Raw genomic sequence first — 25036 nt, 5'->3', positions numbered from 1 at the left:
TAAACTGATGTCAGTAAAAGTTAACAATTGTATTTCTTGTGGAAAGCAAATACCTCATAAAGATTTTAATTCGTACTGCATTCCTTGCTTAGACCCAGACCACGACATCCCTCGCTGTTAGTTTTGTGCCTTATTCAAACCTCGAACTGTTCGTCATTGGTTCATTTTCGCATCTAAATATTTTGGCACTCGGTTCAATTATCCAGAAATGGCTTTGGTAAGCCACCCGACTACCGATAGTCTGAAAAAACACAAAGATAAAGACAGAGACAGGCCGCATAGGTCCAAAGCTGTTGAAGACGCTTCCATTAAGCTAGTCGCCAGTTCGTCGGTATTCAGTGAGCCACTTTCGCAGGCCCTGATACTCGCTACTTCAGATTCACAGGCCTCTACTGAGACCCATTCGGAGTCCGGTATGCCGTGATATGCTTCTTCAACTGTGGAACTTGTGGATGTCTCTACCTTGGATGAGTCCGGAACCGCTGTGCAGGCACTGGCTTCTGAGGGTGTATTCAGGCCTACTGACATGCATATTAAACCAACGCCATCTTCTTCAAAGCCTAAATCTCGATCCATGACTAGAAAACCAGTGCCCAGACCGCATGGTCAGGCCCCAATGCCTAAAAAACAAATGATAAGAATGGCTGAAGACCTTATTACTCTAATCAGGGGAAGCCACCCTTCTCCCTCTAAGAGACCTAGAACTGATTTTCCTTCTGATCAGGATTCTGAAATTTCTGTTTTTTCTTATGACCAAGCATTGCCCTTGTCTACCTGTGAGGATTCTGATGCAGAGGACTCCATTCCCTCTGCTTCTCCTCCAAAGGATTTCTCTTTTGGTGAAATTTTGCATACTCTTAGGGAGCATTTCCACTGGGAAAGCCAGGATTACTGTGACTTCAAAAAAGAGGCTATGGGAATTCTTACTCCTACCTTAACATAGGCCTTTAGCTATCCCTCCTGTACTGGACATTGCAGATGATGCCTTCCTGGAATCTAGCCTGGCCCCTGACACTTTACCCCTGGCTCCTAGAAAACCTGACAGGTATTACAGAGTACCTGACTCTCACAAGTTCCTCTTTAAGAATCCTACTGTGGATCCTGACCATTTCACAGGGACCCAAAGGCATTAAGGCTAAAAACCTTACCCTCTCTGATAGAGATTCTAGGGCCCTGGACAGATGGGGTAAGAAGGTTTACACTTCTGCAACTTTGGCCATTAGGGCCTTAAACTGCCAGTTTCATATGTTAAAGTATCAGCAGCATATTACTGGGGTGCTTAAACAGAAAATGATTTTGATTCCTGACTATGCTGAAAATAAAGAATTACAGGAGTTAATGCATTCTGCTGAACAAGTTGGAAAACATACTTTGCAATGTGGTTTTGATTTATTAGAGGCATCTTGCAGGGCTGCTGTCACTGGTTCTGTACTTAGAAGACATGCTTGGTGTAAGGAGCAAACTTTGCCAGATCATGTTAACGCTAAATTACTGGATGCTCCCTTAAACCAAGACTGCCTGTTTGGCAACCAAGCAGAAGAAGTGCTTAAAAAGATGGAGGAAAAAGCTAAATCTATGCACACTGTTAAAGATTTCCTGCAAGTACAGCCTCCCAGGTTTAGTAGGCACTGGCCTTCTAAGAACTGGTCCTTTCCTGCCTCTTCCAGACCTTCTCAGTCCAAACCCAGAACCAGCAGACCACCCAGGCTTCAGTCTCAAGGTACTAACAGGCCTAAGCAGTGGGGGGCTCCCACTTCCAAAGCTGGAAGTAGTAAGACACCCCCCTATGGTAAACTGTCACAATGACTTAACTTTTAACCTTCCAAGCCCTGCTCAACTGACTGTTCCTTTAGGAGGAAAGATCGCCCTGCATGCAAAAAATGGGGGCTCATTACCCAAGACAAATGGGCTTTAAATATAGTTTCCCAAGGATATAGATTCCACTTCCACTCCTTACCACCCCCAAATGGGTGGCCAGACCTGCCCCCAAATCAGTGGGCAGAGGCTCAAAAGCAAGTTCTTTCTCTTCTAAGCACCAAGACTTTTCAGCCTGTCCCAGAAGAAGAATGGGGTCAAGGTTTCTACTCAAGACTTTTCCTGGGTTCCTGTCATCCTATCCTGGACCTGTCTATTCTAAACACCTTTTTGGTAATCCCAAAATTCAAAATGCTAACTCTTCATCAGCTGCTTCCCATGCTAGGCAAAAACACCTGGTTGGCAACACTGGATTTAAAGGAAGCCTACCTGCACATCCCAATCAGGGAATCTTGCAGAAGATACCTACGCTTCAGAGCAGGCTGCATGCACTATCAGTTCTCTGCATAGCCCTTTGGCTTATCTACTGCTCCCAGGGTATTCACAAAGTGCCAACCTCCAGTCATTGCATTTTGCAGGCAAAGAAATATTCAAATATACCCATACCTGGACGATTGTCTAATTCTTGCAGAAGATACCTACGCTTCAGAGCAGGCTACATGCACTATCAGTTCTCTGCATAGCCCTTTGGCTTATCTACTGCTCCCAGGGTATTCACAAAGTGCCAACCTCCAGTCATTGCATTTTGCAGGCAAAGAAATATTCAAATATACCCATACCTGGACGATTGTCTAATTCAGGCAGAAAGCCAGGACATACTATTAAATCATCTGGCATTTGTAAAGAAATTACCAACTTCTCTGGGGTACACCACAAATGAAAAAAAAATCACGTCTAGTACCCTGCCAACAAATTGTATTCCTGGGAGCAAGCTTGAATACAACTTCCCAGATGGCCTACCTCACGCCAGAGAAACAAGTTTATTTGACAGCCTACTTCAAACTACTGGCCACTGGCCACAAAGACCCAGCTATCAGCAAGGAAAATACTGCAAGCCCTGGGGTTCCTGGCCACTTGCATTCTACTAATTCCATATGCAAGGTTGCATATGAGGAAACTACAATGGTGTCTAAAAAGCCTGTGGTGTCAACATTCTCAGGACCTAGAATCAATGATTCCTATCATCCCTTGTCGAAAGACAGAGTTCCTTTGGTGGGCAGAGGCCTGCCACCAAAACAAGGGACTAACATTCACTCTACCCCCTGCTGCCCAAACCCTAACAACAGATGCATCAGACTATGCATGGGGGGTTCACTTGGCAGGGCAGTGCATTCAGGGCAAATAGAACCCAAGTCAAATGCACCTGCATATCAATCAAAATGAAATGTTAGCTGTACAGAATGCGCTCTGACAGCCTTCAAGGACCACATTCTTCCAGGACAATTATTGGTAAAGACAGACAACGCCACTGTTATGTGGTACATAAACAAGCAGGGGGGAACCCACTCATACCCTCTCTGCAGACTAGCCATGGCTCTGTGGAACACAGCCTTGAGCTACCAAGTGCACCTACAAGTTCAATTCCTGCCAGGCAAGCTAAATACACTGGGAGACTATCTAAGCAGAAATCTCATGGACCCACACAAGTGGAAACTGGAACAAAAGATATTCAACATTTTGAGAAACACATGGGGGAGTACAGAGATAGACCTGTTTGCCTCCCCTCAGAACTACCAATTGGACAAATTCTGCACAAGGACTCCCCACAGATAAGCTTGGAAAGTGAATGTCCTGTCCTTCACCTGGAAAAACCTATCAGTCTGTACCTTTCCCCCTCTACCTTTCCTCTCCAAAGTGCTACTAAAGATCAAACAGGACAAACCAAGGACAATACTGATTGCACCAGACTGATCACGCCAACACTGGTACACCCTTTTGTGCAGTGTGTCACTGCTGGAACCATGGCACCTGCCTCAGACCCCTGCCCTGCTGTCCTAGCAGGAGGACAGGATTCTGTACCCACAGTTTCAAACCCTGAACCTTGCAGCCTGGCTAATTACCTGATCTCTCTGTTACCATCCCTCAGTAAGCAACTGATGGATGTCATTCTGGAGGCAAGGAGGCCTAGTACTAGAAAATCCTATGCTGAAAAATGGGAAAGATTCTGTTCCTGGAGCCAAACTCGGGGGATGGACACAACAGTGCCCAGTTTACCGCACATTCTTCAATACTTAACTGAGATGCTTCACAAGGGCCTTTCCTTTTCTTCCATCAGAATTCATGCCTCTGCCATTTCAGCACATTATAATACAGAGACACCCCTGTTCTCTCATCCACTCTGAAGCAATTCCTCAGAGGGGCCAAAAACTTAAGACCACCCAGGAGAGCCCCTACTCCAGCCTGGGACCTTAACTTTGTATTGGAAAGCTCACTCTACTTCCCTTTGAGCCAGCAGCAAATGCAAAGTTGAAATCCCTTTCTTGGAAAACAGCCTTCCTTCTAGCCATCACTTCAGCAAGAAGGGTGTCTGAATTACAGGCCCTCGTGGCAGTGGAGCCTTTCAACATCTTTCATGTGGACAGGGTGTCCCTCAGGACCAATCCTTTCTTTATGCCCAAGGTGGTATCCAGTGTAGCCCTTAATCAGTCCATTCATTTGCCAACCTTTTTTTCTAATCCACAGAACAAAGGGGAACAAATACGGCACTCCTTGGACGTGCACAGACAACTTGGATTTTACTTGGACAGGACTAAGCCTCTCAGGAAATCTGAACAGCTGCTGGTTGCATTTGCTGCAGGGGCAGAGGAGAAGGCCATTTCAAAGCAAACTATTTCTAAGTGGATAGGCCATTGCATTAATTTCTGCTATAAGCACCATGGAAAACCTACCCCACAGGGGATAAGACTTCATTCCACCAGGGCTGCATCTACCTCTACAGCCTTTCTCAGAGGTGTCCCTACCAGGGACATCTTGGAAGCTGCTACCTGGAGTTCTGTACATACCTTCACCAAGCATTACCACTTGCCAATTTTTTCTAAATCCAGAGCTGGCTTTGCCACTGCAGTCTTGCAGGGCCTTATAGCTGGTCCTAATGCTATCTAATTGCCTCCTCCCTTCCTTAGCTTTGGGAATCTACCCAAATGTGATGACTGCAACAGTGAAACACGAATAACATAGTACAGTTGTGTACACTTACCATAAATGTAGATGTTCCAGTGTATTCACTGTTGCAGTCCTGGTTACCCTCCCTCCAGCCCCCTGACTTCTATTGACTATACCTCTGTTCTTGTTTACTGTGCTTAAAGCTTTCTGGTGTATTTGCTTTTTGTTGGAGGTATAACCTTGTATATAATTGCTTCCCATTATGAGGGCACCTGACATCTGGGGCAAGAAAACTGATGTAATGGCGTCGGCTGCATGCTTTATACCCCTGACTGCCTGACGTCATGGAAAATGAGACAGCAACCGACCCAGGGCCCAAGACTTTGATAATCAGGCCGACTGAGGGCTGCCTGCGAGCAGATAACCCAAATGTGATGACTGCAACAGTGAATACACTCGAACATCTACATTTATGGTAAGTATACACAACTGTACTTTTCTCCTGCCCCTAAGGATCCACAGAGTGGGAGTCAGGCCTTCACTCAGGGTTGGTTTAGTGCTGTGGTGGCATCGAAACCTCCTCAGAGTGTTTCGGTTTCGTCTCCCTCTTGGTCCTCTACTCCCCTAAAAAGACCTAGGGAACAGGATACCTCTGAGGAGGAATCCCTACCTTACTTTTCTCTAATTCCTTCTCCTTTGGACTATGGGTTAGAGGAAGTGGAATCTACTAGTCTTTGATAGTCCCTTTGAAGAGATTTATTTTGGGGACACACTCTCCAGGCTGATAGAGTTTTTTAACTGGGATTGTGCTTAGGTCTCTGAGATTCATAAGAGTTGCTCTGAGTTGCAGCAGATGGAATCTCCTTTTTTTTGTTTTGCTGGATACATTTTCCCATGCCTCTAAAGCTCCAGATTCTTAGCAACCTGCTCCCAAGAAATCTGACAGGCTTTATAGGTTGCCTGAGGACTGTAAATTTTTGTACACATGTCCAGCTGCTGACCCCTCAGTGGTGTATGCAGCCTCTGACAAGCCCTCTCTATTGCTTCCTTCGCCCAAGTTACTGCCCTCTGGTAAATACAGTAGAATCATGGAAAGGCTAGACAAGAAGGTTTACACCTCAGCTACCTTTGCTTTTTTAGGGCTGTTAATTTACAAACCCATATGTTCAGGTATGTGTTGGCTGTCCTATCCCAGGCTTTTCAGGTTATTTCTGATCTTCCAGACTCTGAGGTTATAACTTCTGTTCCTTCCCTGTTAGGGACTCCCTTCCAAGTGGTTCGTCATTCCATCAAATATAGTTATGATGCAGCTGATGCTTCTACTAGGGCTTCTGCTTTTGGGTCAGTGATGAGGAGGTATTTCTGGCTTCAGCTTCAACCTTTGCCTGATGATGTCAAGGCTAAGTTGATGGATGCCCCTCTTGATAATAAACACTTGCTTGGTGAAGTTTCTGCTGATTTGTTTAAGTCTTTTCAGGATAATGAAAAGGCTTTACAGGAACTCAAACATGTGTTTATTTCTCCTGTTCCTAAATTTCAGAGAAACTACCCCAATAAGCCAGCCTTTGTTTGCAGGCAATCTTTCCCTTCTCATAAGGGCAAAAAGGGTGGTAAGCGGGCTTCTTCTGCTAAGGCTACTCAGACTTCAGTGAATTAGAAGTCTTCCTTTCCAGATAAACCAGGTGCTGTCTGACTATCCTATTCTTCACAGCCACTTTCCTCTTTCTCTTCCTGTTTGGCTAAAGATTACTCAGGATTCCTGGGTTCTGTCCATTATTCGCAAGATGTATTTCATGGTTTGGAAATCCCTTCACCCTTTTTTGGGTATTCCCCACCCCCCCTTGGGAATGACTCTCCTTTTTCCAGAAGTGCTTTGGGACCGTTTGACTCAGGGTACTATTCAAGAGGTGCCTGTGTCCCAAAGGGGAGGATGTTTAACTCCAGGATCTTTCTAGTACCCAGAAAGGAGTGTATTTGGAGACCAATTCTAGACCTGTCTTATCTAAAGGCTTTTCTGAAGGTGCCTACTTTTTGAATGTTGTCCCTTCAGATTTTGTTCCCTGTTTTGCTTCCTCAGGCTTATATGGTGTCTCTGAATCTCAATAATGCTTATCTCCATATTCCGATTCATCCCCTTTTCAGGAAGTTTTTGCTTTTCTCTGTTGTTTCCTGGCATTTTCAGTTCTCTGCTTTGCCCTTTCTACTGCCCCAAGGGTATTCACCAAATGTGTCGGTCCTGTGATTGCTTTTTGCAGGCTTCAAGAGATCCAAGTATTTCCCTACTTGGACAATCTGCTGTTTCAAGCATTTTCTCCAGAGATTTCCATTTTGGCATTTCTCGTCTTCAGAGCCTGGGTTTTACAATAAACTTCAAAAAGTCTTCTCTGACTCCTTCTCAGGATCATGTTTTTCTGGGTTGCAGGATTCAGATGGTGCCTTTGCTAGCATCCCTGCCTCCTACAAGGCATGGACCCTCATCTCCTTCTTTCAGACTCATCCCTATGCTCCCACTGGCCAAACTTCACATGAGGAAGTTTCAGTGGTTCCTGAAGTTACTTTGGCTTCAGCATGTTCATCCCCTAGAATGTGTAGTTCCCCTTCTACCTTGTCTCAAGAAGAAACTCCACACAGAGGAGATTAGAAAGGATTTGGAAGAGAGATTGGGTAAGCAATTCACAAAGAAACAATGGGAGGATATTTGCTTGGAAATGTTTGCATAAATATTTTATACCCCAAATAGACATCAGAGAATGTTTCCTCAGGTAGACAGCAAATGTTGGAAGTATAATGGGGAAGAAAGAGTTAACTGTGAACATGGTTTCTGGGCGTGCTGTGAATTCCCTGTAGGATGCATGTTGGAGATGCTGGGTGGGCAGATTGGCGAGACGAAGAAGATTATTATTCTGAGCTGTGATAAAAAATCTGAATTGCCTAAACATGGTAAGGCCTTGCTGTGTGTAATTATGATGGCTGTCAAAAAAGCAATTGCTAGAAAATGGAAATCAAAATATAAACTAACTGTACTTGAAGTAGTGAATATAGTAAGAGATAAAACAACTGGAATTGAGATCTTTAGAAAAGGGGTAGGAGCAAACTACATAGGAAAAATGGGAGATGTGGGAACAATACATACAGAGAAGGAAGGTGGTTTAAAAGAAGGCAGGACTTAAATGAAGTATGTAATGTTTGACTGAAAATGATTGGGTAAATTATAAGTGATGTATAATGTTTGTAACTGGGAATGTGTTAGTATGATTTATTATGTAAAACACTTGCAACTAGGATTGTGTCGGTGTGGCTTGTTTTCATTTATATAGATGTATGATTGCCTATGTCATAGGTGATGGTTTAATAAAAATGGGTTTATATAATGTTGCTTAGGTTATGTGATATATAGCAATATTTGTGAAGTATAATATTTGTAAATGTGAACTTGTTACTACAGTTTGATTACTTTTGTATAAATATAACTTTGCCAATGTCATACTGGATAATTCAATAAAGGTATTTTAAAAAAGAAGGAACTCCACTAGTGGATCCAGCAGTTGTCCTTAAATCCAGGGCTCCCTTTTTCCCCCCTCTTCCTTCTCAGGAGCTGTTTGGCTCCCTAAAGGTGGAGGGGGTATGGTCACCTCTTCAACAGAAGGAGCACATCATTGTCAAAGGGATGAGAGCCCTTCTGCTGGTTCTTCAGGCTTTTCATCCTCTTTTCTGCATAGGACCACAATGTAATGTTTGACTGAAAATGATTGTGTAGATTGTAAGTGATGTATAATGCTTGCAACTAGGAGTGTGTCAGTATGGTTTGCAATGTAAAATGCTTGCAAATGGGATTTAAACATTGTGAGCATTAACTGTGTTAACTGCCTTTTTGTCTATCTGGAGCTTCGGGCAATAAGATATGAAAGTGATAAGCAGTTAACTTAATGATAGATCACTGCCATGCCTTTGTGACATAGAGGGATAAAGCCCTGACAGCATCACAGACAGTCTTAGTTCAGTTAATGGCTTGGGAGCATAGGCTGGAAGGATAGGCATAGTCATTGTGAAAGGAGGGAGGGGGGGTATATTCCAGGCAGTTGAGTCTTCTGCTCTTGCTCCAGTCATTACCGGAGGGCAGGGACAGTGATAGCAAGACAGGGGCTGGTGCAGGAACAACATATGTGTGACCAGCTAAGCCAGTAATGATAGCCAATTTCAGCTATGTTAAAGAGCACATGTGAGCTAATCAAAGGGGATAGTCAGACCCTAGGGTGACATAGATGCAGACATCACCATCCAAGCAGAGGGATTAGTTCTATCATATAAAATATACTTTCATTGCCTGGATGCCAGTTACAGCTGCAGAGTCCCCAATGTAAGCCTGGATGGTGGCCTCTTCAGATGATTCTCACCCTAGAGATCTGAGTGGAACTCCTCAACCTTAGGGAATGATTGGGCTCAAGTTTTATAGGGGGTTGTTTGATGGTTGCTAGCAGAAGGGGAGGGCATATAGAAAAAAAAGAATAAAAGAAAGGTAGATGACTGACTTTATCTCCATCTACACGCAGTGCCCCCTCCCACAGCCACACATACTGCCCAAGACTTATTTTGCAGATTTCTTGCAACTTACAGTTGATCCATACCTGGAGTTGCAGGAGGAAACTGTAAATGATGGTGTACTGAGTAACATCTGCAGTCTGGAGAAGTTATATGTGCTAATTAGTACTAATGCCTGTTTTGTAACTTATATGAATTCCTGCAAACTGTGCTGTACTCACATCTCTAGTATTATGGCAAGTACCCACAACTTTTATATATGTTTTGTTTGAAGTAAATGGAGTAATTCCTTTGATCATTTCACTCCAGTTAGTTTGCTGTGTTTTCTGAAAGCTTCTACTTTCTCAATTTCTATTTGCAGTTCTTTTTAGCGTTAATGACTTGGAACAAAATTAGTTTGTCATAACTTTAATGCCAGTACAGTTTTAAGGTAAATATTTTGCTGTTATAATGAAAAGGATGTTTACTGTTGTTCAATGTACCTTCTAGGTCGAAGAACCCTTGCTGTCATTACAAAGCTAGACTTGATGGATGCTGGCACCGATGCAATGGATGTTCTGATGGGGAGGGTAATTCCAGTTAAGCTGGGCATTATTGGTGTTGTAAACAGGTACAGAATTCAGTTTTTTAAACAGTTTGGACATTGAATTGTAGTGATTTATCACATCTTTTTAAATTGTACTGTGAAAGCTATACTGATAAAGCAGTGAAACATTATGGCTGAGATGGAGTTTTCATTTCAAACTCCTTAACATTTTTATATAATCTGTTTTAGTTTCTTTATGGTATTTTACACACAGAGGTATTACTTCTTTTTCAGTAATATTTAGATTGAGGTAGTTTAGTTTTTGTGTGAGAACAAGTGTTTAGTTTTAAAGCCAAGTTTTCAGTGAAATTATTTAGAGAAAATGAAGATGCTTTTTAAGTTTCTATTTCTTATAACTGAATTACCAGAGTATTTTAATTAATTGTCATTTAAAAAGGCAGTTTAAGTGAAGGAGAATCATTTCTTTTTGGAAAACACAAATGTTTGCATCAGACAGATTCGTACAGTGCATTTCAAAAATGGTAGTTTCTCCCCAAATCACTGAAAACTGAGAGAGGCAGTTTTTGATTTTTTTTCTTTTTAGTTATGCAGATACCAAGTATTTTCCTTTTCTCCAAGTAATGACAGCATTGGGGGTAATTATAATATGTGACAGGATATGGACTAGGAATGCAGTCACCCCCCCCCCTTTGAAAGTCATGCCACATAGTTGTGATCCTTATGATGATGTTTAGTGTACTTGACCATTAATTCATGGTCCTAGTTTCTGGACAGAATCTAAAGCATTCTAATTTTCCTTGACGTGAGCAGTGTAATGCCTGGTCGCTGATGCATAATGTTTACTTATTCCCACTTGGAAATGTGGATGGTTTCTAGTGAGGATACTACATATTAACTGCATTTGCCTAGCAAGACTTTAATGTAAAGATTCATTTTTCTCAGAGTAATTTAGTTGAACACATGGCTTTAAAACTTATTTTGATACACATGAAAAATAACAGTGAACTACCAGTTTACATCTGTAATGAGTTGTTTGCCAGTTGTCACTTAGAGTGGAAGCTAACCAAAGCACCCCATTCTCAGTGCTTTGTGATGTACCCATCGCTCTGAATCTTTATCTTTGGAGACCTGACCTCCATTGGTCCCACTCGTGGTGCTGTGTACTGATGTCAGGGATTATCTCCATCCTGCTTTCAGATGTTGATGAACTGGGATTATCATGGAAACCTGGTGGCATAACTTTAGTCTACATTTGAGGCTGCTGTGCCTCCCAGTTTTTAATGATTTGGTGCTCAGTAAGTGAAAGGATTAGAGGTCTAATGCTGATGTACTGTCTGGTTATATATATGCATACATATGCAGTAAAAGTAATTTTTCTAATTCTGTGGTACAGCATGATAAAACAATGTTACATATTTGAATATAATGTTAATTCGGCACAAGTGGTTAGTATTATTAAACAATACTGTCACATGCTTAAATAAGGTTCTGTAGCTGGACCACATTTACTGAAGCAGTTTACATTGTTTTTTTTTTCCAAAAGAATCAGTTTAGGCAGCAAAGTTCCTACTACAGCACATAAACATAAAATCACAAAGTGAAATAATTGTTTTTACTCCTTTGAGTACCTAGCCTTGCAATTAGTTTTTTCTTATTTACTTATTATACCAAGAGATAAAGCTCCTATTACTAAAAGATCATTTATTGTAAAAGCTCCATTTTGCTGTGTAACTATCATTGTGGCATATGTTTTATTTTGCCCTTTTAGTAAAACATATATAACAGCAAAAAAAAAAAAATTTCAAAATTATGTCTCAAGAGTACACTAATGATGTTACAAAACATGCACAAGTAAGCCCTGTAGCTACACGTTAGTGTAATTTTCGGACTGATGACTGCATACATTTAAATGCTGCAGTTGTATTCAACACTGAAATTGCCTGGATACACTTGATTGGTTCATAGGTTCATAGGTTCGTACTAGGCTATCTGCCCTAGGGCATTTATAAGCCTAGCCAGAGTGTGTGTGGCTTTCACCACCCCTTAGGATGAGAATACTACGCCCATTTAGGGTTTAGTTTACTGTGCCTCTGTCTAGTAGTGACACAGAGATGACCCCCGGGGTAAACCTACGATCTCCCATCCACTCGTCAAGATTTCTCTTGAAGAGAGTTAGTGAGGGGCTCTGCCTAACATGGACTGGGATTCTATTCCAGAGTGTAGGGAGCCTCTGGGTTATGAATCTGTCCCTCCAGCATGTCCTATTTATTTCTGTGTTGAGGTTCAAATCTCTTGCTCTCGTGGCTGTGGTGGATTTGGATTTTCTGAGGTGGAGCATGTCCATTAATTCCGGATTGGACATGGCCTTGTACATCAGGCATAGATCACCTCTGAGTAGGCGGTATGCGACTGAATAGAGCTGGAGTTTCTTCAGCCGGGCAACATATGACATATGTTTGAGACCCTTTATACTCTTGGTGAGGAACTTTTGGGGTCTTTCCAACTGCTGCAGGTGTCGGGTAAGATACATCCCAAATGGGGCATTGTACTCAGTCATGGGCCTGATAAGAGAAGAGTACAGGGGCACAATGACCTCTCTTGATCTAGATGTGAATCCCTTCATGATAAGGTGGGCAATATAGAAGGTCTTCCTAACCACTTTGGCAGTGCGAGTGTCAAATGAGAGGTTACTGTCAACTTGGGTCCCTAGGTCCCTGATTACCTCTTCCGTACTTAATGGATTACCACCTATGTGGTAATTTGTGGGTACCTTGTTTTTCCCAAAGGGTATGACTATACATTTTTTGGCGTTCAGCTTAAGGCTATGGCTCTGGCACCAATTATCCGTTTCAATGAGGCCTCTCTGAAGGATGCTTGTGTCCGCTGGAGTATCAATTATGGCGCCCAGTTTGCAGTCATCTGCGAACTTTGTCAGCCACAATCCTCCTATGTTCGCCTGCACCTCGGAAAAATAAATGCCGAACAAGAGGGGTCCCAGGACTGAGCCCTGTGGGACACCGCTTGTGACCGGCTTAGAGTCTGACATGGCTCCAGCAACTCTGACCCTGTGGGTTCTGTCCTTGAGCCAGTTTGCAACCCATCTTGTGACATATGGGTTTACATTTAAGCTGGTGAGTTTGTCTATGATGCCCGAGTGGGGCATTTGTCCCAAGACACTGTGTTCCATCTGCCAGGCATTTGTCCCAAGACCATAAATAGTCGCGTCTCCTCTTTGTGTATTTATCTTGAAGACCAATGTCTTAAGCTGTTGGATCAGTATACGGTGGAGTTTCCCCATCCTGAGGGTCAGCCTTCAGGCAAGAAAAATGCCAAAAACTCAGGTCTGAAACGACTGCTGTCAGGCCTCACCCAGATGCCTTTCTCAAGGCTAGTGAAAGCTTGGTGGATCAACCAGTCATTGTTTCAGATTCCTCAGCCAAGACCCAGTCAGAGGCTGGCATGGATCTGATTTCTCACACTTCCTTGGAGGCTTTCCAAACATGTGCTCACTACTAAGCTTATTGAATGTTGACAAGGGTCCGAACTTCCCAGGCTTTTTCTTGCGAACATCCCACAGAAAAAGAAACAGAAAAACAAGCATAATAACCCTGCAGTTAAGGATCCCCAACAAAAATGGCAGGATTTTACTCAGAGGTTGATTAAGGCTTTAATGGCTTTAAAGTCTCCTCAAGGGGTCTCTGTGCTTGCCCCCTCCCTAGTGTTCCACTCCTCTTAAGTGGCCTAGGGAGCAAGATTCATCTGATGAGGATCAGGATGTTGGGGAAGAGTTATTAGTCTACTCTTCACAGATCCCTTCCCCCTTGGAATATGGTTAAGAGGAATTGGATTCTGTTAGTTCAGATTCCCCTTTAGAGGAACTGTCCTTTGGGGACACTATTTACCATATGTTGGAATTCTTTAACTGGGATGGTTCTCAGGATTCTGATAATCCAGAAAGAGGTATTATGTGCTCCTCGAAATGGAGTCTCCCAAGCCTTTTGCTGTTCCTCCAATTCTGGCTACCTTCCTGGATACCTTTTCTGCAGCTTTTGTATCCCCTTATTCTCATCCCCAAGGTGCTAAGAAACATGACAGATTTTACAAGTTGCTTGATGATTGGAAATTTCTGTATAAGTATCCTTCTCCTGACCTTTCTGTGGTGACTGTCTCCTCAGACAAACCCTCCAAGCTCATGCCCTCTATCAAGCCAATTCCTTCAGATAAGGATAGTTGGACCATGGAGAGGGTAGGTAATAAGGTTTTTACTGATGCCACCCTGTCTTTTAGGGGCATTAACTACCAGACTCATATGACCAGGTATAGCCCTCCTTTCTCACATTTTCTCAGGTTATGTCTGATCTTTCTGATTCTGAGGGGAAGGCTTTGGCCCTTTCCTTGTTGGGTTCTACCTCTCAAGTTGCCCGCTACTTTATTAAATGCAGTTATGATGCTGCTGATGCTTCTTCCAGGGCTGCTGCATTTGGCTCTGTTATGAGGTGTTATTCTTGGCTTCATCTTCAGTCTTTACCTGAAGACACTAAGGCCAAATTATTGGATGCTCCTTTGGATAATAAAAATATTTTTGGTACTTCTGCTGCTGAAATTTTTAAATCTCTCTAGGATAAGGGTAAAGAGCCGTTTAAACATATTTTTTATTTCTTCTATTCCATAGTTTCAGAGAAATTACCCTTCCAAATCTGCTTTTGTTCACAGGCTGTTTTACCCTGTACCGAAGGATAAAAGGGGTTCTAGACGTGTACCTCTTACTAAATCTGCACAGACCCCGTTTCCCAGAAACCTCCTTTTCAGGACAAGCCAGACTCCATTTGACAATTTGCTTCCTGTTTCCCTTAGTCAAATTCCCTTGTCCCTTCATCTTTCCCTGTCTCTTCCAGATTGGTTAAGGATTACAACAGATTCTTGGGTTCTGTCCATTATCTACCAGGGGTATTTCATGGTTTGGAAGTCTTTCCCTCCCTTTCAGAGCATTCCTCAACCTCCTCAAGAACAGCTTCCTTTCTTCCTAGAAGTGCTTCATTCTGTATTGACCCAGGGTATCATTCAAGCTTTGCCCACTGCCCAGGAAGGGGGGGGGGGTTATTCTAGAATGTTTCTGGTTCCCAGGAAGGAGGACATCTGGTGACCTGGACCTTTCCTCAGCTCAGCACCTTTCTCAAGGTCCCTTCCTTTTGGATGTTGTTTCTTCAAACTTTATTTCCTGTTCTTCTTCCCCAGGACTTTCTGGTCTGTTTGGATCTCGAGAATGCCTTCCTTCATATCCCCAGCCATCCCCGTTTTAGGAAATCTTTGCATTTCTCTGTTTCATCCTTGCATTTTCAGTTGTCTTCTTTGCCCTTTGGCCTCTCTACTGCCTCATATGTATTCACCAAATGCCTCGGTCCTGTCATTGTTTTTTTAGGATCAATTCAGATCTTTCCTTGTCTGGATGATTTCAAGCTTCATCCTCCAAGGCTCTGCTTCAGGATCTCCAGTTCATTATTTCCCTGCAGCAGAGTCTGGGTTCACCATAAACTTTCAAATGTCAGTCTTGACGCCTTGTCAAGATCATGTTTTCCTTGGTTGCAGGATCCAGACTAACATCTCTGCCTGCCCCCAAGGCCCTGTCTCTCATTGCCTTTTTCCAGTCTCCTCTTCCTGTGGATTCAGTCATGGCCAGGGACTTTCTCAGAGTCATCAGATTTATGGCTTCCACCATTCCCATGCTGCCTGTAACCAGGCACCATATGAAGAAGCTACATTGGTACCTAAAGTCAGTGTGGCTTCAACATTGTCACCCCCTGGACTTCCTGTTTTCCTTTCTTCCTTGTCTCAAGCTTGAGCTTCAGTGGTGGATTCATCAACTTTCTCTCAACCCAGGGATTCCTTTCCAGTCTCCAGTCCCGATTCAAGAGTTCTATACAGATGTCACAGACAGGGGGTGGAGAGCATCCTTCTGCACTCTCAAGGTTCAGAGTCTCTGGCCTCTTCATCAGAAGTTGCACCACATTAACAGCAAGGAGATGAGGGCTCTGTTTCTAGCTCTTCAGTCTTTTCATACTGTTTTTCATTCTGGGCCCCTCAGAGTTTTCACAGACAGTACCACAGTGATGTGATATGTCAACAAACTAGTGGGTATAAAACCCCACATCCTTTGCAGGCTAGCTCTTCTGGTGTGGGATCTAGCTGTTCAGTACCAGGTGACTCTTCAGGCAGTTTACATTCCCTCAGAGCACCAATCTAGTGGCAGACTCTTTAAGCAGGTCCAGCATACAGGCTCACAAATGGATGCTTCACAGCGATGTGTTTCTCAGCATTGTCCATCGGTGAGGTATTCCTCAAACAGATCTTTTTGTCTCCCCACTCAACAGATGACTACCTCTCTTCTGTTCCAGAGTTCCAAGTCCTTTGGCTTGGAAAGTGGATGGCCCTGTCTCTTCCTTGAAAGTGTATGTTTCTATACACCCTCTCCCTTTCCTCTGCTTCTGAGGGTCTTGCACAAGATCAAGCAAGACTCCCCCCAAAGTCTTGATAATTACTCCCTTTTGGCCCAGACAGCATTGATTCCCCTTTCTTTCTCACTTGGCCAAGTGTAATCACCACAAGTTACCTCACCGAGTGGACCTTCTCACACAAGATGGGGTTTCTTACCAATCGTCAGTTGTCCACTCTTAAAGTGATGCTGTGGGTGATAGGGTTTTGATCCCTTTTAGGCATCTCTTTTCTTTTGAAACAACTTTTTATTTGAGTTTACAATCAAAAATCAACAACCAAAACAATTCAAACATAAATAAAAAAACAATAAACGACTACTCATAACTATATACAAACATCCATGACAAAGTCAGCATAAAAATATTTACATAACATTAGTATTTTTCTAATAAAGTTTTCAATTTTTTCCAGGCTAGTTTTTTGTGTGTTATATTAGATGTTCTAATAGAGTTGGTTTGCATTTCTTTTTTACATACACATTTGGCTAATCAGGTCCCCTACGCATGATCGAAATTTTAGAAAGCCAATTCCCATATGACTGAGACTAAATGATCGACTTTTGAAATTTCGATCATGTAGAGCGGGCATCTCCACATAGTGTGGAATGGGAAGATTCCCATCTTCCGCACTGTAGTGTGATCTCGGAGTTGGCATATTTAAATTGCAAGGGGGTGTGGGGGGCATAGCCCCCCTGCTAGCAACGTGTAAGTAGGTTTTTGTTTTGTTTTTCACATGTTTGTAATTTCAAAAGTCGAAATTATGGTCTCGGCCATGTGTGTTTTGACTTTCAGAAATTTTGATCATGTATAGTAGACCCCGCTAATTTTATAAAATCAGTGAATAAAAGTTCTTGTTTATTCTTCCAATTTAATGTAATAATCTTCCTAGCAATAGCCTGGCAGTTATTGACCTGGTAGCTGTGCAGGCCAATAACTGCCAAAAACTGAAAGGAGAAATACTTCTGTATATTTAACGTTACTCCTGCAGAACAAACCCAAAGACTCTCTCTAAACCTATATATCAGACAAGTTAGCACAGTTCCAGATGTTTGATTTGATGCAGTTGAAACTGAAGTGGCTAAATCCAGAGGAGAACCTTGCTCCATGAATAGAACTCATCATGATTACTTATTTTTTAAGGACTTTTCCTTCTCCAGTTCATTGATGGGTAAGCCAGAGCATGCCAACCTCTGCAGAACTGTGGATGGTTCTAGCTGAATGGTGTGCTGTAGCAGCTCAGATGTCACAGATGCTAGAAGTTATTCTTTGCAACATAATTACTGGAGGAAGACTTGGTCAGGTAAGACTGTTCTAAGGATTAAGTTGAAAATGAAAGACATTGGCCTTTTCAGGGCCACAGATACAATCCTGGGCAACTCAGTCAGGACTGGGACTAAAAACAAACTGGACAAATTTAAAGTGCCAGAACTGTTTTGAATTTGGCCTCATAGTTAAAAGTTGCCCATTAAATGATGAACCTCTGCAGTGTGATTAGTGCATTGTTTAAATGAAAGATGTATATACATATGTGTATGGTGAGTTATTTTAAATTTGTTACCTGGGGGAGTGAACTAGTCTGGGCACCCTTTCCAGTTATTTTGTAGACCAAATGGCAAATACAAGCAATATTACAGTTTTGACTAATTATGAAGTAGTTGATGTATATTCGGTATAAATAGAAAATAGAAAAACAGTAGCACATGCATACTTACTGAGATTTGCAAGGTCTACAGTTTATCATAATATACATGTGTGTTTGCAATCACAGACAGCTCTAGTCTGGAAGCACAACAGCCTGTCCAGCAAGTACACCTGCATACAATGTATCTCAGTGTGTTTTGGAGTTTTTGGTAGGCATATTAGAGTTATTTTATTAGTATGTGTATGTGGGCTTACTATCTCATACTGTTTGTTATACGTTCAGAAGTTCTAGTGATGAAAGGTCACAAGAGACATACAGCAGAGGGTCGATGTAATCATGGCAATTGCAGCTGACAGTAATGCCACTATGTATTTGTTACACCCTGATGATGCAATGTCACTGTTTGTGACACTCAAGAGAGGAGGGATGGCCCACATCCACAAATACAGAGGCCCATGTGGATGTACATGCTGATCACACAGCTTCAGCTGAGCCTGTTGAACCTCTAGTGGCTGAAACCCCCCACAGGCTTCCCTTGTGTCTGCAGTAACAATAGGCTCAGACATGTGCAGCAGCTCTAAAGTGGACACACCCACATGGATGCCAGATCCTGACACAACTCCTGTATTTCCCCTGCTGTGCATGTGATGTTTAGAATCAATCAGTAGATGTGCACGTCTCGAAACCAGGTACAGTCAACAGCTCTTCCACTGTTGATCTGTAATGACATGCATGAGTGCATGCACCATTTCCATGGATCATAGACAACAATCATGGATCATTAATACAGTCAGGCAACTGTTCGTGTGTGTGTGTGTGTGTGTATATATATATATATATATATATATATATATATATATATATATATATACACACACACACACACACACATATATATATTTATATATATATATGTATATATACATACATATACATATCTATATATATATATATATATATCTATATATATATATATATATATATATATATATATATATATGTATATATTCTATACATTTAAATTCTTGAGTAGTTGCAACCATCCCGCTGAAATGTCTGAAGCTATGACTTTCAGGGAAGAGTGTCCTGTATGTTGAGATTTAGAATTCTTTACCATGTGCTCAAAGTCTTGTACGGGCAGGGCAAAAACTATTTTTATGCCCTCTAAAAGTGTTCTTGGTTGGGGCAGCTGACTGGATTGAAGAAAGGAGACATCAGGCGTTAAATCACTGGCTGAGTAAGCAGTGCACACTGGAACTGATGAGTGTAACAGTGCTAATGAATTCCTGGTAGAAGCACTAATAGTGTCAAGCAGTATTGGAGGCTTTTTCAAAATTACAGTTTACTTATCGTTACAAATAGGTGGAAGAAGCAGGTCCTTAGTTGAGGAACCACAAAAGACTAGATTACCCGTGCTTTTATAAACAGGTCTGTTTTTGATTTAAGAAATCTAATCCTTATTTTTGAGCTGGGCTTTTCAAAGGTCTAAGAAGTATTCCTAGAACACCTCACATGTTTGCATTCTCAGCAGCAACAGAAGAAAATTAACTGCTGCCAAAACATCTATAGGTAAGTCTGACAAGTAGTAAGGATTCCATTTATATTTGGAATGAATAGCTTCGCTAGAGACGGCTTAGCCGCACCTGTCACCCTTAGGCTTTCGAATACTGGCCAAGGCTCTTGCCACCCCTATAGAGCCTTTTCTAGGCAAGGCTCAAAAGACAAACCCACCGCTATAAATAGCACAAGTAACAAAAAACTGAGGGTAATGCTACTCAATGCCAGAAGTCTAAACCACAAAATGCACGCACTCGAGGCACTCCTCAGTATGGAGAAAATCAATATATGTGCAGTAACAGAAACCTGGTTTAAGGCTCCAGAGAGCACCCCAGCACTACCAGGCTACAATTCATACCGTACATTTCGGCCACAGAACCCGAACCGAAATAAAAAAGGTGGGGGTGTATCCATATTCATCAAGGATACCCACGCTTCCAGGTTAGTGGCACAGTACGATGCTTCAGAGATCATCCAAGTGCAACTAACAACAGGTAAAACTGCAATTCATATTGTAGCTTGCTACAGATCACCCACCATGTCTCAGGACCCCCATTCCGCATTTCTGGAAACACTGGGAAACATAAAGGTCCTACCAAACACCCTAATATTGGGGGGATTTCAAATACCCAAACATTAACTGGGAGAACTACTCAAGTAGTAACTCCCTTGCCCAATATTTCCTAGAATTTATAAACTCAAATGCCCTGGTTCAACTGGTCAACACTCCCACCAGAGGTGACAACATATTGGACTTGGTCATCACCAACATGGGCGACTGGTGTTCCACACTGGAGGTCAACCCCTCGCTGGTTAGATCTGACCATAAGCAAATCACTTTGGATATCCACATTCCGCCCCCACCCCCGGACAAGGAAACCACTGTGAAAAACTTTTCAGAAGCAAACTTCACAGTACTTAAGACCAAGTTGGAAAGTTTCAAAGCCCCCATGCTGAAGGATAACGGTGTCCAAGCTGCAAAATCCTTTAGTAATGCACTCTACGGGCACCTACAAAAATACATGGATCGTGCCATCCCAAACAAAACCAAGACTCACTCCTCCAAGAAAAGGAAACCAGTCTGGTGGACCCCTGCCATAAACAAAGCTACACAATAGAAGGTGGAAACTAGTACAGAAAAGAGTAAAATCCCAAGAAGGTAAGACATCCTTGATCAGTATCGGCAAGAAACTATGATCCCTCATAAAATCATTCAAGGAGAACTTTGAAAGAAAAATTGCCAAGGACTCCAAAGATAACCACAAGGCATTCTTTAGCTATGTCAAGAATCCAAGTGGCAATGCTCAGATCTGCTCGGAGTTGGTGCAGAATGGCACAAAATACACTGAACCGACCGATATCACCAACATCCTGGCAGACAGGTTCAGCGCAAACTTCACCCCCCTCTCACCCCCAAAAGGGCCCATAACCATACCAGAAGAATGTAGAGTCCCTGAAATCACAGACACTCAGGTTAAAACAGCCCTCTTCAAAACCAAAAACACAGCATCAATGGGGGCGGGATGGTGTCCCAGGCTGCATCCTACACAAGCTCAAAGATGAACTAACCCCCTCACCTAAACACACTGTTCAAACTCAGCCTCTCCACAGGATACGTACCCATAGAGTGGCACACAGTATGGTTATTCTGCTCCACAAAGGTGGAGCCACAACAGACCCCAGGAACTATCACCCTATAAGCCTGACTAGCTTGGTCTGCAGGGCTATGGAGCACATTATCATGGAACTCATTAACAGAGACATAGGGAATCTCCAAACACTGAACCCTACCCAGTTTGGCTTTGTTAAGGGCAGATCATACCTCCTAACCCTGGTGGGCTTCTTTGCGACAGTTACCAAGGCTATAGACAAGGGAAAGGTGGTACACACAGCCTACCTAGACCTCGCAACGGCCTTCAACACCATTCCCCATTCTGGTATTGTAGACAAGCTCACCAGTCTGAACATAACCTCCTACTTCACAAGATGGGTTGCCAAATGACTCATAGACCGAACCCACATGGTAAGAGTTGCGGTAGCTAGGTCCGACTCTAAACCGGTTACAAGTGGTGTTCCCCAGGGCTCAGTTCTACGACTCCTCCTGTTCGGCATATACTTCTCAGAGGTACAGGCAAGCACAGGAGGACTATGGCTGATCAAGTTCACAGATGACTGCAAATTAGGGGCTATAATTGACTCTCTGGCTGACACAGACATCCTCCAAAAGGGTCTCACTGAGATGGATACCTGTTGTCAAAATCATGGCCTCAAGCTAAATGTCAAAAAGTGCATAGTCATCCCCTTTGGAAAAAAACAAAGTACCCACAAACTACCACATAGGTGGTAGTCCCTTAAATATGGAAGACGTAAGGGATCTGTAGACCCAAGTAGATAGTAATCTCACCTTTGATAATCACATTGCCAAAGTGGTTAGAAAATCCTTCTACGTGGTCCACCTAATTACAAAAGGGTTCGCATCCAGATCAAAAGAGTTCATTGTGCCCCTCTACTCATCACTCATCAGACCCATCATAGAGTCCAACACCCCATTTGGGATGTACCTTGCAAGACACCTGCAACAGCTGGAAAGACCACAGAAGTACTTCACCAAGAGGATCACTGGCCTCAAACAGATGCCCTATGTAGCTCGACTGAAGAAACTCCAGCTGTACTTGGTTGCATGCCGCCTACTCAGAGGTGATCTCTGCCTGACATACAAGGCCATGTCCAACCCAGAATTGATGGACATGCTCCACCTAAAGAAAACCTTATCCCCTCGAGCCACACGCTCTAGGGATCTAAACCTCACCTCAACAATAAATACGACTTGCTGGGGGGATAGATTCCTGTCCCAGGGACTTCCCATGCCTTGGAACAAGATTCCAATCTACATTAGGCAGAGCTCCTCGCCAACACTCTTCAAAAGAAACCTTGACGAGTGGATGGGAAACAGAAAGTTTACCCCGAGGATCACTTCAGTGGGTCTGCTGGACAGAGACACAGGGAACTAATCTAAGGGGGCGGCGAAAGCCAACACATTCTGGTTAGGCTTATAAATGCTTTCGGGAAGATAGCCTAGTACCTACCTATGAACCTATGGAAGTCTGTGCTCCAGTCTTTTGAGGGCTCCGTATAGCAGTGTGTTACATCAAATGCTTCATTTGTTGGGAAAGAATCCTGTCTTCAGCCTCAGAAAAGTAGCATTTTTTCATCAGCGGATATATTCTGTCTCATGTAAAATCTGAACACTAACAAGTGGAAAATGACCCATATCCCTGTAACATAGGGCTGATGATAATGTCTTACATGTAGAATTATAGTAAGTATACACATAGTATCCAGGTGTCATTCTTTGTAATTTTTACTAAGAAATGTAAAGCATTGTTTTCTGTTGTGAATGAATGTTTGCATCACATGCAGACTTGCATTTCTTAGATATAGGGCATATATCTTTAAATGCTAGTTGTTTAGCCACATTGATTAGCATGTCATGTGATACACAGAAGTTCCAGAGAACTCTGTTTACTATTTAGAAGATTAAAATATGCCCCAGAGTTCTCGCTCATTATGTTTGGTTTGTTAAGAAAATCACAACATGTATACAAATACACATTTAATGCATGGAGCACACTGATTACACTCTGATATTCAGAAGAAGACAAATCAGTTAAGCACTAATATAGAGTGAGTCCTGACCTTAACAAATGTTAAGCTCCCCCTGTTTAAATTGGTAAAGTTGGGTCTCATGCTAGGCAGTCAGATCTGCCAGTACTGACCAAAGACAGTGGCGGATTAAAAACAGATTTGTTTCTACCTGCTGTCTGTACTGATAACGTGTCCCTCACTTCCTCTTATAAGCTTAGAAAGTAGTAGGAATAATTATGTGTGTGTGTTCGCCTGCATTTTTTGAGTGATATGAAGTCTGAAACTAAAATGTGTGTCATTATTAAGTTATAAGGAACAGACTAAACATACGAGGTAAAAATCTGAACAGTTGAGAGGCATGGCAAGGAAAGTGTTAACACAAGAAACTGTTGCACACTGTCTTTCTGACAGCGCCTGCTAAGTAATTTATGGCTTTAAAAGCTGACTCTGTAACTAGTAGTAGATGGAGCAGTTAAAGCTCCATGCATTGCAAAGAAATATGATCTGGTCTCCAATCATAACCGTTAATTATGTTTTCGAATTGGATGCCAACATTCACTATCAAACTTTGCTCTCGAGCTGAATTTCTCGGCATCCGTATCTCAAACACATAATAAGCAGGTTATGATCCGTGATCAATATTTTGAAATTTTTTTCCCCAATTATGTTGAGGCTTAGGAGGAAAACAACATGTTGCTAAAGGTACTAATTTACCAAACCTTGATTTTTAGCTGTTTTGATCTGATGTTGTCTTTTTCATCCTTTCCTCAACTGTTAGGTCTTGGATCCGACCTCAGACACTTCTTTAGACTTTTCTCTATAGCTTGAGCTCCTCCTTTTACCCGTAAGCCTCTCCTTCACCAGAATTACTTCCGATCTCATTTGCCATCAGCATTTGGATGTGGTCACCTGTAGCTCAAGTGGGAGTTATTTTGTCTTGCTAGTAAATTTCTCTATGTCTTTCTTTCCTCCCGTCTGTTTATATATATATATATATATATATATATATATATATATATATATATATATATATATATCTTTCTCTCTCTCTCTCTATATATATATATATATATATATATATATATATATATACACATACACGTGTGTGTGTATGTATGTGTGTGTATATATATATATATATATATATATATATATATATTTATTGGTTACCTTTTTGTAGTATGGCTGTTCGTTTTTTAACATGTCTGAAAAACCAACAGATTTTAAAAAGTTCTCATCTTGTGGGTATAACATCGCTAATTCAGACAATTACTCCAAGTACATTTATTGCCTCAAAGCAGGGCATCTTATTATTGATTGTGAGGTTTGTGTGGGGTTCAGTGATTGAGCGCTTGTCAAGTGCAGAAACAAACTGGTCTTGAAAGAATTGCTTCCTTACACTTCTTCCTCATCTTCTGAAGCTTCCCTTCACTCCAAGAAATGTTCGGAGTCATCCGAAGAGGATACTATAAACAAAGCTAAAGAGTCAAAGAAGCTTTCCTCTGATCAGTCTCCTCCATCTTCTTCTTCGAGCTCAGCTCCGCCTGAGAAAATTGGAAAATCTTCAGATCCGACTGCTCTCCTGGATCTGACTCCATCTAAGTCGAGACCTTTGAACCCAGTTGTCCCTTTGGATCCAAATTGAGCCAAGACGAAGTCTTCTCATGTTAGAATCACCCAGATTCTTCCCGTAGCCAA

The 25036-nt window shown here is 42.2% G+C and overlaps 1 protein-coding gene across 1 annotated transcript in view; it reads left to right on the top strand.

Moving 5' to 3' along the window:
- Window positions 1–25036, top strand: part of DNM1L (dynamin 1 like) — a 1168830-nt gene that overhangs the window by 225667 nt on the left and 918127 nt on the right. The window contains exon 3 of the mRNA XM_044088102.1: window positions 9946–10066. Within this exon, the coding sequence (XP_043944037.1) occupies window positions 9946–10066 (121 nt within the window). The remainder of the gene's footprint in view (window positions 1–9945; window positions 10067–25036) is intronic.

Source organism: Protopterus annectens, chromosome 11.part0 (assembly GCF_019279795.1).
Source record: "Protopterus annectens isolate FY-2018-M chromosome 11.part0, PAN1.0, whole genome shotgun sequence".
NCBI lineage: Eukaryota > Metazoa > Chordata > Ceratodontiformes > Protopteridae > Protopterus > Protopterus annectens.
The sequence above is the reverse complement of the archived record's forward strand: the minus strand, read 5'-3'. Positions and strand labels throughout refer to the sequence as shown.